This window comes from Myotis lucifugus, unplaced genomic scaffold (genome assembly GCF_000147115.1).
Source record: "Myotis lucifugus unplaced genomic scaffold, Myoluc2.0 scaffold_905, whole genome shotgun sequence".
In the NCBI taxonomy this organism is placed as follows: domain Eukaryota; kingdom Metazoa; phylum Chordata; class Mammalia; order Chiroptera; family Vespertilionidae; genus Myotis; species Myotis lucifugus.
Genome location: NW_005871953.1, coordinates 68046 through 84557, shown reverse-complemented (window position 1 = coordinate 84557; position 16512 = coordinate 68046). Strand labels below are relative to the sequence as shown.

The 16512-nt window shown below is 51.3% G+C and overlaps 1 protein-coding gene across 2 annotated transcripts in view; it reads right to left on the bottom strand.

Moving 5' to 3' along the window:
• Positions 1-16309, bottom strand: part of TEX261 (testis expressed 261) — a 24432-nt gene extending 8123 nt beyond the window's left edge. The window contains exon 1 of one of the 2 annotated variants that reach the window (XM_023747550.1): positions 16286-16309. In XM_023747550.1, coding sequence (XP_023603318.1) covers positions 16286-16295 — 10 coding nt within the window. In that variant the 5' untranslated portion in view covers positions 16296-16309. Of the gene's footprint in view, positions 1-446; positions 481-16285 lie in introns of those variants that run through there. The other variant, XM_006106768.2, reaches the window with a different exon arrangement.
• Between the last annotated feature and the right edge of the window lie 203 nt (positions 16310-16512).

Here is a 16512-nt window from a genome sequence, read left to right as displayed (position 1 = left end):
AATAGCCAGGCTCCACGTGGCTCACCGAGGGGATGGTCGGTGATACAGCCCCGGGCAGGCGTCCGGGACGGTCCAGAGCGGCGGAGATCCGCGCCGGTATCCGGGCTCCGAAGACACTTCCGGCCCCTCCCTGTGCACTCCCGTGCCAGCCTGGAGAGGGGTGCAAGGCAGGGGAGGGCCCCCTGACGTCCACCTCCCCCCACCCCAGCAACACCGGTCCAGAAGCCTCCAGGCAGGTTTTCTACAGGCTTTCTCTGGCCCCGCAGCTTAACAAGGACAGAACTGTTGAGTGCCTAACTTTTTCCAGGCGCTGTGCTGAAGGCGAGGCGCTGTTCTTTTTCTTTTTTTCTTTTTTTTCTTTTTGAGGCGCTGTGATCTTGATGGATATTGATTCGATGATGTAGATCATTTCGTGGATGGGGTAGCTGGGGCCAAGAAAGGTTTACCTTGGCTCAGGTTATACATCTGGAAAGCCGTACAGGCAGGAGTTGGGGTGCCTTTGATCAGTCATTCTCGAGCCTAATTCTCCCTCTGGCTGAGTTCCTTTGGGGTACAGTCTGCACCTCTGTATTGCCTACAACTCGCCCAGTGTAGACTACGCAAGGCGCCTACTAGGCGCTGAATGCATTTACTACACCTCTGCGAGTTACTGAAGCGGCTCGGGGAGCCTGGCAGCCCTTGTCAAGAAGTCCCCCATCTAGTGGCCGAGACAGGCATGCAAAAATAGAGTACGGATATGGCAGTGGTTCTCAACCTTCCCAATGCCGCGACCCTTTAATACATACAGTTCCTCATGGTGTGGTGACCCCCAACCATAAAATTATTTTCGTTGCTACTTCATAACTGTAATTTTACTACTGTTATGAATCGTTATGTAAATATCTGATATGCAGGATGTACTTTCATTGTTACAAATTGAACGTAATTAAAGCATAGTGATTAATCACAAAAACAATATGTAATTATGTATGTGTTTTCCGATGGTCTTAGGTGACCCCTGTGAAAGGATCGTTCGACCCCCCAAAGGGGTGGCGACCCACAGGTTGAGAACCGCTGGTATATGGTATGCTTCTCGTCTCAGAATAATGTTTTTCATGCATAAAAATAAACACATAATCTTTAAAAAATTAAACACAGAATCACAGCAACTCCCCTCCTAGGTATACCAACAAGTACTGAAAGCAGGAACTCAATGAGATATTTGTACACCAATGTTCATAACAGCATTATTTACAGTAGTCAAACGGCGGAAACCACACAAATGTCCATCAACAGATGAATGGATACGCAAAATGTGGTGAGTAAATACTGTGAAATATTATTCAGCCTTAAAAAGACCTGCAATTGTGACACCTGATACAACATGGATGAACCTTGAAGACATTATGCTAAGTGAAATAAGCCAGACACAAGAGGACAGATATTGTATGATTCCACTCATTTGAGGTATCTAGAGTGGTCAAATTCACAGAGACAGAAAGTAAAATGGTGGTTGGGATGGGAGAGGACTATGAGGAGTTAGTGTTTAATGGGAAGATGAAAAGTTCTGGAGATGGATGGTGGCACAACAGTGTGAGTGTATTTAATGCCACTAAACTGTACACTTAAAATGTAAAAATGGTAAATTTCATTTATCATTTACTAGGATAAAAAAATACATAAGACAAACCCTGGTTGGGTGGCTCAGTTGGTTAGAGCATCATCCTGATGTGCCAGGGTTGAAGGTTCAATCCCCGGTCGAGGCACATGCAAGGATCAACCAAATGACTGCATAGATAGGTGGAACAACAGGTTGATATTTCTCACTCTCTCCTTTTTCTCTCTCTAAAATAAATAAATAAAAAAAATTAAAACACATTAAAAAACCAAAAATTAAACTGAAATATAGATATCTAAGTATTTTTTAGAAAACTAAATGTGTGCTGTAATAATATATGCTTTAGCCCTGCCCGGTTTGGCTCAGTGGATAGAGTGTCGGCCTGTGAACTGAAGGTTCCCGGGTTCGATTCTGGTCAAGGGCACATACCTGTGTTGCAGGCTCCATCCCCTGTAGGGGGCATGCAGGAGGCAGCTGATCAATGATTCTCTCTCATCATTGATATTTCTATCTCTCTCTCCCTCTTCCTTCCTCTCTGAAATCAATAAAAATATATTTTAAATAATAATAATATATGCTTTATTATTGCATAAAATAAACCAGATCTCATGAAAAATCTACCTGTGACATAATAAGAAATATATATATTTGGTCTCTGCCCCTTGTTCCTGACACAGAATTCTTAAAAGCCTGTAATTTCCTCAGTGGTGTAGGTGGTAGTAGTGTCTCATGCAGCACTCCTCAAACCCTTGGAATTTCCTGGGTGACAGGAGCATCTTTTATTCCTATGAAGGGACTATTAGTGGGCTCCTGGATAGCTTCAGGATGGGATTTGGTCGCCGGAAAGACCAAGCCATGGCTGGAAGCTTGGAACTTTCAACCCCAACCCCCAACCTCCAGGGAGGGACAAGGGGCTAGAGATTGAGTTAGTAATCAATCATGCCTACATGATGTAGCGTCCATATAAACCCCTAAACTATGAGCCACGTGGTTTCCTCTGGTTTCTTAAAGCTACCACCCTTCTCTGTCTGGGTAATTCTGCCTCCTAGTCATCATGTGCCATTTGACCAGCGGGCTGGGTCCTGCTTTATCTCCCTACAGACTGCTTGGTTCCTGGCTCTCCCTCTTCTCCCTCTACCTTTATACTTATAAGAGCTAATGAGCATCCCTCAGTGTTCTCACTTTGGCTACCTCCTGTCACCTGTGGTTCCCTTCAGCATCTCCACTAACTCACCTTCTCACACTCTCACAGACTTACACCTTCATTGCGCCCAAGACCAGGGACAGTGAGTTGGTTCTGTGATCCCAGTGGCCTTTGTGGCTGGGGCCTGTGCATCCCCAGGGGCTGGGAAGGTCAGAGAAGTACGGATGAAAAGGCTGGAGGGGAGTGGTGGTGGTGGTGGTGGTGGTGTGTGTGTGTATGTGTACAGCTGACATTCTCTGGGCCTGGCTGTGTTGGCTGCTGCCCTCTAGTGGTGGTCAGACGAACTGGAGGACCGAAGCCTGGGCCCGTTCAAAACCTACAGGAATTTTGAGAGACAACTGCCAGTCTTATAGAGTAAGGGCCAGGAGGGCAAGCCCCGCGCGCACAAAAACACACATTATACACAGTTGGAGCCAGGAGCCACATCAGCACCTGGGCCTCTGCCGCCCCTGCCTGGCCTGGCTACAGACAATGGTTGTTGTGTGAGACACCATGAAGGCAGAGACAGGCAGAGACAGGCCTGGAGACCCAGGTTCCTCTTCTCTCCTGATCCTCTCCGTCCCTGTGTAGCTCCTTCCCTGCCAGATCCCCAGCCCCCCCAAAAAGCACAGTGTGGGGGTAGGAAGATTTAAGGACATGTTACCTCCCACTCCACTCCACCCCTAACACACACAGTGTACCCTCTCCAAGGGGCCTACATCCTAAAGAGGAATTTTTTCTGTGACAGTCCATGTAGTCAGCAGGTTTGTCTAACATCTTACCTCTCGGCTCTCGGTTCTGCAGCAAATTAGCACAGCAAAATTCTAGTAAGAGACAAACCACAAACTATGAAAACAATGACCACTGCTATCCATATCATCTATTTGTCCCTGTAATTTAGGCCCCCCACCCTGTTTCTCTGCTATGCCCCTGCTCCCCACCCACACAGCTGCCCTCCCCCACCCCTGTCACATGCCTGGGGCCCCAACTCAGGTGGCTGAGTTAAAGAGCTTTCTAGTGACAAGTCCTCAAAGGGCTCTATTAATTGCCTCAGCATTGTCTTCAGCTAAGCTGCTAGGCCTGAGAGGAGAGGGTGTGAGGCTGGGGAATGGCAGCAAAGAATGAGGTGGGGAAGGGAAGCAGTCTGGGACTTTGCACACGTCACATAAAACCCTTGCAGAGCTCTCTCTCTCTCTCTCTCTCTCTCTCTCTCTCTCTCTCTCTCTTCTCCCCCCCTCCCCAAGTCCTCTCCTGTAGCCATTCCTCACATGGAACTCTGTCCCATCCCTTTGCCTGCTTCCTTCACTTTTGCAAACTTCGGGGGCAGCATGTCCATCACTCCTCCCCGTGCTCCTGTGGAGTTGGAGTCAGGTGCTCACAGGAAAGGGGAATGAACATGTGGAGGCTGAGGGGCTGCTGCCCAATCTCCTCTTCTTTTCCCTTCTCAACAGAACCTCTACTTTGTTTGGAGCAGCAAAGGGCCCTGCTTTGAAAACAAAACAAAACAAAACAAAACAAAACTGTCTCCAGCCTCAGCCTGGTCATTGGAGGGGCGGGTGGTGACAGTACAAGGAGGAAGTATGATGCGTATCAAAAGCAAACAAAACACGTTAGCACTCTGCCCCGTTCGATCCCTCTTGCCTTGGCATTCTCGCTCTCTGTTTGCACAGAGACAGAGAGCTGGCCAGTTCCTTCTCTGTCTGTGGTGTTCTTGCCTCAGATTCAGACTCCGCAGCCTCACCGATCGCACCCTGCCCCACCTTTCCACCTGACAAACGCCTAATCATTCTTCAAGACCCAGCTCAAATATTATCGGAGAAGGCCATGGAAGTTTGCTCATTTCCGTGTCACCAGTGCCCAGCACGGGGCCTGGCACACAAGAACCATCTGTCTACAGCAGTGACCTCTGCAGCTATATTTCTGCTGGATCACACTATAGCCGTTGGTCAAACAGATTCTCTTTCCTAGAACTGAAAGCAGAGCCTGGTTTCCTGTTTGCTCCCAGAGTCCTCAGTCCTCATTGTACGCATTTACTGCCTCCTTGTGACTTCTGGGCTTCTTATTGAACTCTGCAGGATTAACACCTTGCCTCCCAGCCAGTCTATGAGACCCATGTGTGCCCACCCCTGGCTGGCCAAACCCCGGGCTAGGCAGGTAGGGGTGCTCAGAAGCTGGTGCATTGGGTGCTGCTCCCAGGCCCTCCCTCTCACCTCCCCACTCCTGGGTTTCATAGAGGGGCCCATCCTCAGGAGGGTCCTGAGGGAGTCAGGCTCAGTGGGAGCAAGTGCCGTCTCTCACACAAAGATGCAGCTGTGGCCGCTGGGATGGATAAGTTGGGGAAGGAAACTAGATTATTTCATTTCCTCCCAAAGCTGATATTTCTGAGCCCAACACACCAGGTGAGCTGCCTTCCCCAGTCACAGTGCCTGTCCCAGCCAACCTGCGTGTGTCCCCTCGCCGCCACCTTCCATGCCCCTTCAGGATGGGCAGCAGCAGTGATGAGGGTCTGAAACCACAGGTCAGTGAGAGGCCAGAAGCAGCATGTGCTGGTTTCAGGGCCAGTGTGGCCAGCTGCACAGCCGTGGGGGTGAGCATGGGGGTGCATAGCCACAGGAAGACAAAGCTAAGTGCAAATCTCTGCCAACCAACAGCAGCAGAATCACATCTTCTGAGAGCAGCTCCGTCTCCCTGCCATTCCATCTGCAGCCTTGATGAGAGTGGAACAGGCAGCTGCTCCCCAGAGAGCCTCCGGGTCAGGCTGGGGAACGGGGTGTCACAGACTTCAGAGGCTGACAGGCGACCAGCCTCAGGCTACCTCACCCACTCACACCAAGAGAGGCACGTAACAGAGTCCCCACACAGGCAGACACAGGCACAGAGACACATGGGACTCACTCACAGACACGTAAGTGATTGGGAAGCTACCAGACTGACCTAGCCACCAAATACACTCACGCAAAGCAGACCCACAGACGCAGGTTCCCAGGGAGGCCCACAGACAGGCGTCACCCATGACGTCATCCGGAGACACCCAAAGATGCCTTTGGGAAAAACAATAGTTTTTTCCACCCATCCGTGTCCCTTTCCTTTTTTTTTTTTTTTTTTTTTTTTTTTTTTTTTTGGTTAACCCTCACCTGAGGATATTTTCCCATTGATTTGTCGGGAGAGTGGAGAGGGAAAGACAGAGAGAAACATCAGTGTGAGAGAAACACATCAATTGGTTGCCTCCTGCACAAGCCCTGACCAGAGCCCAGGCTGGGGAACAGTCTGCAACCAAGGTACGTGCCCTTGACTAGAATCGAACCCAGGACCCTTTGGTCCGCAGGTCGACGCTCTATCCACTGAGCCAAACCTGCTAGGGTTCCCTTTGCTTTTACCTGCCCAGTTTCTCCTGGAAGCCTCCTGAGGTCGGCTGCTCAACTTCTCCTCCTAAGCCTTTGAGGCTCTGTCCCAGGCCGTGTGGCTCGGGAAATGGAAGGCAAAGTCTGAAGCCAGATTTCAGCACTTTCACTGAGGGCTGCAACCTGCCCCTTCGATGGAGAGGACATGGGCAGGGCAGTGAGGGCGGCCAAGGTCTCCAGCTGTCCCCAGGCCCTGCCCTGCTTGCTGCGCTATGCCAGGCCTCCCAAAAGAAAGCCCAGAGGGAGCCTAGTCCCGGATCTCCCGCGTCCCCCTCTGGCCTCTCAGCGGTCCCATCACACCGTCTGCCAGCAGGGCCCACACGTCAGGGCATCCACGGGCAGCCTTGCCCCTGGCCACTATGGCACAGCAGCAAGGCCACTCTCGGGCGCCAGTTTCATGGTCAGACCTGGCCGCCAGAGCTCTGTCCTCTCTCCCAGTGGCCTCTCCTGTTGCTGGCTGCTGGGTGGACACAGTTGGATCAGCAGAGCTGAGGGTGCCCTCCCAGGGATGGTCCCGGGCCCTGCACTCGCAGGGAGGCATCTGTGTGCTGGACTGTGGGGTTGGGTTTGGGGAGGGGTCAGAACTGCCCTCGGGGCTGAACTGGGCATGTAGGTTCTTGCTGAGGGCTGGCCTGCTGTCTGGTCCATCGGATGTCACTGCCGCGGTGGCATCTCCCTGTCCTCCTACCCACACCACATGCACCAGCAGCGCAGTGGGATGCCAGCTCCTCTCGCTCTGCCCACTCCTCGCCCTCAGTCTACAATCCTCTTCCTCCGGGTATTCAACAGGCTGTCTGCTCATTGTTTAGGCCAGTGATGGCGAACCTTTTGAGCTCGGCATGTCAGCATTTTGAAAAACCCTAACTTAACTCTGGTGCCGTGTCACATATAGAATTTTTTTGATATTTGCAACCATAGTAAAACAAAGGCTTATATTTTTGATATTTATTTTATATATTTAAATGCCATTTAACAAAGAAAAATCAACCAAAAAAATGAGTTCACGTGTCACCTCTGACACGCGTGTCATAGGTTCGCCATCACTGGTTTAGGTCAAAGTCACCTCCCCAGAGGGGCCCTGCCTGATCATATTCTAAAATAGCAACCCCACCCATGTCCTGTTTTATCTTTCCTCTTAGCACTTTCCACTCTGGGCCAATAGAGTAGATTTGTTTCTTCTCTGTCTCTCCCACTAGAATATAAGCCCCATGAGGGCAGGGATGTTGGCCTGTTTGGTCCCAGAATTCCTAGCACACACGAAGCAGACACAAAGTATGCACTAAACATGCTAAATGAACATGAACAGGCATGCACATGTCTATGACACATGAGTCCTACATGATGAACGTGTGCATGAACACATGCACCACACACACACATACACAGGCACACAGCTTGCAAGCAGAGGCGTGCATGCTCACATGGCTCACATGGCCCGGCTCCCCAGAGCCCAGGGGGCAGCGTTATCACCCATGTTCCCCCACCCAGGCAGCCTCCAGCTGGACTCCACTCAGCCCTCCTGGTGCTAAATTGTCCTGACACGCCGGTTGCACGTGGGCTTCCTGTGGAAGCTGCAGCAAGCCCACCACCATTGTGGAGGCTGCTAATTGGCTCTGTGTTGGGCCTTGGGTCACCGCTCGGTCAGCCATGGCTGATACCTTCTTCCCACTTGTCTCAGGAAAGGCGCTGCTGTCCCCTCTGCTTAGGCCTCAGCTGGCCACTGAACCGCACATGCCTGGCCACGTGGGACTGACCCTGCCAGCGAGCCCCTCTGATGGTGGTCCCCACCCCACTCACTCTCTGAAAGAGCAGAGATAGCTCAGCAAACAGGACTGGCCTTGGGGTGGGCATTTGCCCAAGAGGTTGGTGTGGTACAAGGGTGTGAAGAAGGCCCCCAGCCCAAATATCTATGCATAACCTGTGACAGTGCCTGAGGCCACCATGAGAAGGACAACCTCTAGGTCAGCCCTTGCTGTCCCTCTTAAAGTGCACATCTCCTAGTTTGAGGGGTCTCGGAGGGGGGAAGAGAAATACCACGGACTGGAATATTACAATTGATCCCTGCTTATACTATCTGCCAGGGCTTTAAGCTTGATGTTGTTATGCCCTGGACACCCCATCTGCAGGCATTTTCAGTGGATTGCTTTCCGAGTAGAGGCAGCTGCCCCAGCTTACTGCCATCACACACCCATAGCTGAGATATTAGGGTTCTGGGGAAGGATACGTGGCTGTCCTCAGCCAAGTGGGATCCTAGTGGGTGCTGGTTTACCTGACTTCCTTTCCAGTGAGGCTGGAGGGTAGAGGGTGGGGCAGTGCCTGAGCCACAAGAAAGCGCAAGACCTGGCTTCTAATAGGGCAGCGGTTCTCAACCTGTGGGTCGCGACCCCTTTGGCGGTCGAATGACCCTTTCACAGGGGTCGCCTAAGACCATCCTGCATATCAGATATTTACATTACGATTCATAACAGTAGCAACATTACAGTTATGAAGTAGCAACGAAATAATTTTATGGTTGGGGTCACAACATGAGGAACTAATTAAAGGGCCAGAAGGTTGAGAACCATTGCTAGGGGGTAGCTTACCTTGTTCTCACTTTTCATGCCTCCAGCGCCTAACGTGTGTCCCTGCAGTGTTACCAGGGCTCAAGTTTCTTCCCAGTTTGGCACTAGAGTATTTCTCGCTCTCCAAGCCAACCTCAAAGCCCGCCTCCTCCAGGAAGGCTCCCCCACTGCTGCTCTGGCCTGGTCTTGCAACCTGTGGCCACGTTCTTGTCTCAGCTGCCCCGTACAGGGGACAGAGGTCAGGGCAGATTTGGGCATGATTTGGGCATGCCTCTTCTGCCCTTCTTCCCCCCAGTGGCCCAGCTAGGGGGTTGGTTCATGCCTGCAAAAAATCCATCGGCCCAACAACTCCGGTGGCCTCAGAGAGAGGCAGGGTGCTGGGGGAGGCCCTGAGAGGCTCTGGCCAACACCCCTGGTGGGTCTGCACCTGCTCTGGGTCTGGAGAGCTGAGAACCACCTGTCCTTCCTCCTTAGAGCCAGGAAAGGCTGGGCAGGCCAAGAACTTAATGACCCAGAATCTGGGGGAGGATTCTGGCTGCTACAGGAAAGGAGGTAAGAGGGAGGTGGAATGGAAGATGCCAGCCCCATCCTCCCCCTATGAGGGCACTGCTCTGGCTATCTTCCCCAGGCTTGGGCCTCCTGCAGACATGATCTGGGTCCACAGAATGATCCGAGGCTACTGGTGGTTCCATCCCAGAGGGAAACAGAACCCAGGCCTGAGGCCTTCAGGTGAGATATCTCAGAAAGTTGGAGAGCCCTGCATTTAAAAGCCAGTGGAGCCCTGGCTGATTTAGCTCAGTGGATAGAACCTCAATCCCCGGCCCCCGTCAGGGCACATGAGGGAGGCAACTAATTGACGTGTCTCTCTCACATGGATGTTTCTCTCTCTCCATTTCTCCCCTTCACTCTCTCTTTTTAAAAAATCTGAGGAAAATATCCTCAGATGAAGGTTAACAACAACAACAAAACACACACACACAAACAAACAAACAAAAAAGCCATTGGATTGTTTAAAAAGAGAAAGAGAGAGGAATTGAACAAGAATAGAAATTACACTTCCAACTGGGTTATCCTTAAAGTCTGCCTGTGGGATTACTGAGTTGGTATAGGGCTTCTAGGACAATAAAGTGGGTGCCCTGTAGATGTATATTCTCTTCCAGAGTCCTCCAAACTGGAATTAAGAGAAAATTTGGGGTATGTGTGTGTTGGGGGGCGGGGGGGGGGGGCATGTTGGTGGGGAGATCTATTGGGAACTTACTTAATACCTCTTGAGAGAGAGACTCCCTCTGTGCAAATAAGCGTGCTTATTGTGCCAGTCAGCAGAGTGAAACAGGTTTCTCTCCTCTGGAGCAGCAGGACTTTCCAGATTAGGGCAGGCCCGGGTAGACTGTAGAGGACTCAGCGTTCCCGAGGATCCCAGGAACCCTCTGTTCTGGAGGTGCCGATTGACGTCTCCGACGGGAGCAGTGTGGGAACACGGCTGGCTGACCTGTGGAGTAACGCTTTGTTCTGTCATCTGCTGTCACATGTAAGCCCTGCTCTCCTGAATTCCCGGAAGACAATCTCATAACACTGACAGCGGAACACTTCTTCTCCTAAAAACATGTGTCATGTTAGCCATCATGGACGTCTGGGCGACTCCCTCAGACGTGCTCCAGGATCCTTGTCCAGAAGTGAGGTTTTCATAGGGTGACAATTGCTCCCATTTTCACAGCTGAAAGTCCTACATCCCAGGAACTTCCTCAGTCCCGAGTGAACCAAACCACTGGTCTTGCTATTTCCTAGCCCGGACGGAAACAGCAGGGGTGGGCTCCCAGGCTCCTTGGAGAGACCCCCGGGGCACCCTTCAGGGCGGGGGAGCCACTGTAACTGACGAAGCTCCTGGCCAGCCCTTCCTCTCCCTTCTGCCTCATCTCCTGCTCTTCAGGCCGCACTGGCCAGGTCTCCTGAGCAGGTGAGAAGGGAAGGGAAGCTCTGGCCCTACCCTAACCCCCACGCAAGACACTCTGAGTCATGGCTCTGGAACCCTAAAGAACCCTGCTCCGCCTGGCCCCCTCCCAACACAGAGCCTCCTCCCCAGCCCTTGCTTCACTCACAGAGCTCTCCCTGCCCCTTCTCTCTGCCGATCCAGTCCCTGCCAGTCTTTCAGGACACACTTAACATCCCTCTTCCCAGAAGCTACCCGAGTGCTCCAGCCCAAGCCAACCCCTGTCTTCCCTGGTTTCCTATTTGCTCCCAGAGTCCGAGCAGCCCTCATTGTACGCATTTACTGCCTCCTCGTGACTTCCGTGACTTCTGGGCTTGTTATTCAACTCTCCAGAATTAACACATTGCCTCCCAGCCAGTCTGTGAGACCCACGTGTGCCCACCCCCAGGCTGGCCAAACTCCGGGCTAGGCAGGTAGGGATGCTCAGAAGCTGGTGCATTGGGTGCTGCTCTCAGGCCCTCCCTCTCACCTCCCCACTCCCGGGTTTCGTAGAGGGGCCCATCCTCAGGAGGGTCCTGAGGGAGTCAGGCTCAGTGGGAGCAGGTGCCGTCTCTCACACAAAGATGCAGCTGTGGCCACTGGGATGGATAAGTTGGGGATGGGGCTACAACCCCTGAGGATTCTGGGAGGAGGGAGCGCAGGCGGTAGGGTAGTCTTTTGGATACAGAGAGTGGCAGAGCCAGGCAGGATAGCTGCCTGCCCTGGAGTAAATTCCCAGCCTCTGCTTTCCTTACTCCCCTCCCTTCCCCAGGCTCCAGGGACTGTCCCTTCTCTCAGCATGGCCTCCCCCAGAGGCCCTGACCCGGTCCAAGGCCTGGCTGCTTACCATATGCTAAAAGGCAGACACTCAGTGCTTGCTAAGGGGGCCCTAGGCAGGCTCAGCTCCAGGGGGCCAAGCCCCAGAGGTGTCTGTCCTGAATACCCCCTCCTTCAGGGCGCCCTCCTGGCTAAGGCCTGTCTGATTCTGGAACTGCCCTTCCACTGGTCCTTTCCCTGGGTAGCAGCTTTGCCGGAACAGGTGGTGACTTGCTCTGAGAGGGGTCCCTGCCCATCCCCTACTGGCAGCCATCTGCTTGGGAGTCTCCCCACCAAAGGTCTGAGCATAAAGGGAGGCCGCACACCTTTCAGAACCACTTCAGCTCAAGGCAGAGGAGACTTGAAGGGCACACTGCTTATAGTCAGTGATCTGCACCTGCTTGTAGACTCTGGGGCCCCCGTGCAACCCCTGCCCTTTCTGGGTTACGCCTGACAATCCTGCAGGTGTGGGAGAGTCCTTCCCTTGCCTTACAGTTACCAGCCCCAGAATCCCACTCGACCTTAGTGAGGCAGCCCCACACTCCTCTCTCTGTCACTGTGCGAAAGCCAACTCCACCCCCTGTGTCTCTGCTCTGACCCCAGATCGACAGAGAGGTCAACATGACCCCACTTGGCTCCATCCCCGTGACTTCTGCTCTTCCCTGTCCCTTATCGCTTCCTTGTTTATTTCTTGCCCAGGCCACTGCCCCAGCCTTCTAATGCCTTCCTGTTCCAGTTCTTCCCTCCCTTTCATCTCGCCATAACAAGCCTGCCTGGTAAATTACCCTAATGCACAGCACAAGGCCATTCAGGCACTGGCCACTTCCCCCTGAGGACACATTAGGGCCGGATCCCTTTGAGGCCCCCTAACTTCTTGTCCAACTCCTGCTTGCCCAGTTTAATTTCCACTTCTATTTTCTTCAAAAGCCCAACGTCTGCAAGTTGTCTCTGCCATAGAATTTGCTAGCTGTCTCCTTTGTTCACAGCGGGGCATTTACCACTCTTATGGTTGTGGTACAGCGCTTTATAGTTTGTAAACACTCACAAAACTATTTGTGGATCTACTATCCTGTGCTAGAAATATAGTGCTGAGTAAAAGAGATGTGGCCCTAGCCAGTTTGGCTCAGTGGATAGAGTGTCAGCCTATGGACTGAAGGGTCCCAGGTTTGATTCCGGTCAAGGGCACATGCCTAGGTTGTGGGGTCAATCCCCAGTGTGGGGCATGCAGGAGGCAGCCAATCAATGATCCTCTTTCAGCATTGATGTTTCTATCTCTTTCTCTCTGAAATCAATAAAAATATATATAAGAAAAGGAGAGGTGTGGCTGTGCTTTCATGAACCAAGTCAACATAACCTGTTGAAGTCCTCTGCCCCCAAATCACAAGTGGATTTGGAAGGGAAGTTTTCTCCCAGTCTCTTGTACCTGCTCCCCTACCCCCATGGAAATATGGCCTCCCTGGAGGCATGGGGACAAAGAGCAAGACTTCCAGATTCTTAGAGGACTTTACTAACCTTGTGAGCATCACAGGAGCAGCTGCTGGGGTGTTGCAATCCCACTGCAGAGAGGGCTTTAAACTCTTACAAAGCTATCTGGAGGCTAGCACTTGTCTGCATTGCAACATCTTTCCCATCTTTCCTTCCCATTACAGTAACTACCCATACCCATAATAAGCAACAACTAGTATTTGTGTGAGCCTTGGCTAGTTACTTTGATTTTGGAGCCTTCGTTTCCTCACTTGTAATATGTGGTTAGAAATCTCTTTCTCATAGTGTTGTTAGGAGGGATCAAATGAGTGCCTGTTTATGAACTCAATAATGGCATAGGACTGATTTAAAGAAGAAATGGCATTGAATAAAAGATTAATAATAACACTATCAGTAATAATACTATGTTATACATCTCAGTTCTAGAAAGCTCTCTTATATACTTTTGTTCAGGGACTGAAATATTCCGGTCTGTTTGGATAGGAGATAAGACATAGCCCACCACTGTAAAACAGAAATCTGTGAGCCACAAATATGTGTCACATGTGTCATCTAAAATTTCCTAGTAGCTATGTTTACAAAAGATAAAAACAGCCTGGCAAAATTAATTTTAATAATACGTCACTTTAACCCACTATCTCCAAAATATTATCATTTCAGTATGTAATTCACATGAACATTATTGGAGCTATCTTTACATTCTGTTTTGGTGCTACATCTTTGAAGTCCTGCGTGTATTTAGCACATCTCATTTGGGACTAGCCACACGTCAGGTGCTTGATAGTCACGTGTAGCTGCTGTGTCGGACCGCACACACTGATCAGTAATGCATCTAAAAATTAAAGGTCTCTGCAGTGCTTCACGGTTTCCCAAACTCTTGATATTTAAAACCCGTGTCAGCCTGACTAGGCAGATGCTTAGCATCTCCATTTTTGTAGATGAGCAGAAGCAGCAGCAATTATGTGTAATTCACCCAAGGTCATCAGCTGGTAAATGGTGAACTCAAGCCTTGTCTTCAAACTTGACACTTTCTCTTTGGCTTCCTTTTCTAACAAGCAATACAGAGGCAAGCTAGAATATTGTCAGACCTACAAGTCTCAAGACTCATTGCTCTAGTGCAGGGGTGGGCAAACTTTTTGACTCGAGGGCCACAATGGGTTCTTAAACTGGACCGGAGGGCCGGAACAAAAGCATGGATGGAGTGTTTGTGTGAACTAATATAAATTCAAAGTAAACATCATTACATAAAAGGGTACGGTCTTTTTTTTTTTTTTTAGTTTTATTCATTTCAAACGGGCCGGATCCGGCCCTCGGGCCGTAGTTTGCCCACGGCTGCTCTAGTGCATGAAAAGGCACAGTTCTTTCAAAACTCACTGACAATTTCTTCTCTTCAAAATCACGCCCAGTTCAATCCCACCAGAATCGGTTAGTGTCATTTGTGGGGCGCGGCCAGTGTTTTGGACAGGTTCAAGCCTTGGACTACTGAGAGGGCACAGTCCTCTCCTTGCCACGTGCAAGTCCCAGCTTGGTGGGCAGGGCCTTCCCAGCACAATTATAGCCAACAGCTATAGTTGTAAGCTTGAGCCTGTGGTCCGAACACGTGGCCCCACGTGCCTGAGTGATAGAGTTCAGGTGCATGTAGTTGAGTGGGACTGAAACCCACGAGAATGTTGTAAACAACTTGATCACGCCCTTACTTTGCCTCGTGGCACCTGCTATAAAATAAAGACACGGCTTGTGGGCGTGGGCGCTGTCCATCAGGGGAGCAGCATCCCACCGAGACCCAGCTTTCATTCTCATGTCTGTCTTTTCTTAATCCTTTCATCACCCCCACTCGGGATCACCCTTGGCTGTGCCGGCGCGGCACAGTCATTCTAAAAATACGTGTGTGCTGGATCAAGCACCGTTCAGCTCTGAGGTGCTATGGGTGTAAATAATATACATGGGCATAAAACAACCCGACCCCTCTCTCTGATAGTCTCTATGACATAGGGATTTAGTTTTCCATTACTTCTGGGGGTTACATTGTAGTGTTTCAGCATCCCAAATAAGTAAGAAATGAGGTGAAGACTCCTCTCTTCCAGTTTAAAACTCACATGCATGTCAAATGTTTACACCAAAGCATAGCCAGACCCAGACGGCTATCAGGGGAAGAGGCTCCTAGTGCAGGATTTCTCTATAAGAAGATGACAGATACATTGGGGTTTGGGGACAGGCTAGCTTGAGAACTGCCCTGTGAAGGACCAGCCCAGAGACTAATGTTCCCAAAGAGATGCCAAGGGCAACTGACCACCCTCCTGCCCAGCGGAGCTGCCCCTCATGAGCCCCAGCTTGACCTGGCTAGTTTTTTTGCCCCTTCGAAGGGTGGTGGCTGGAGGGCAACAAAAGGCTTGTAAAGCTGTACCTGCTACTTTGTTTGGAAGTCTACGTCCCCACAAATACCCTTGTCAAATGAACTCAAAAAGAGCCTGAAGTCTTCGCTAGTAAATTATATTTATTCAAAGCTCTTGGAGTTTGCAGCTAGGAACACAGCTAGGCAAAACCCCAGAAGTATCCCAAAGGAGAAAAGTTAAAAGTTCTTATAGTAAAAAATATATATTCTTGAGAATTATCAGTCCTGCATTCTGAGTCCTAGGTCTGGTCCACACGGTTATCAAACAGATGTCAGGCAGTCGGGATGATGGATGCCAGGTGGTCCAGAGGATGGGTGTCAGGCGGTCCAGAGAATGGGTGTCAGGCCTGGTAGCACCCAGTGGTCTGGATAACGGATGTCATGTGGGCATGTATGGGAGTCCTTCAGGGGTAGAGGATTACCTGAAATCCAGATGTATATCCAGGCATTGATGCAGGATTGGGAAACTCAAAAAAAGTTTAAGTTCCCAGGGTAGTTAGAATTAGGAATGAACTCTTTTCTCATGCCTCAACCTTCATAATGTTAATAATTTAAGCAGTTTGGTTAAAATGTGTCTATTTTAAATATTCCCTATCTTCACTTTTTTCCTCACATACCTCCCCTCCCCCCCACCTTCCAAGAACCGAACTGAACTAAACGCCCTTCTCCGGGCCAAGGCCAAGGCCAAGGCCAGTCTCCAGCTGCCCTCCGTCCCCAGCCGCGCCTGGAGTCTCCAGGGGATGCGTATTCACACCCGCGCGGCATCAAGTCTGCGGGAGGGTCCCCGGTGCACGTGGCACTTGTGCCATCGCCAGCCAGGCGGTGGGTCGAACACTACACTTTTTGGAGGCGCTGCGACACCCCTGGCCGGGGCGCGCACCTACCCGACCCCATACCCGCGGGGAGGGGGTGTCGGTCCCGCACCGCAGCTGGGCCACAGTCTACGTGGCTCCGGGGCAGTGCGCACGCCGCGAGGCGGGGCCGCCAGCACCTTCCGGGGCCGAGGGGCGCGTCCGGCGGGTCCGGCTCCTCCGCCCGGGATCCGGGGCCCATCTCGGAAGCAGGGCCAGGCGTCGGGGCGGGGCCTGGGGGCCCGGAGCCGCTGAGGAGC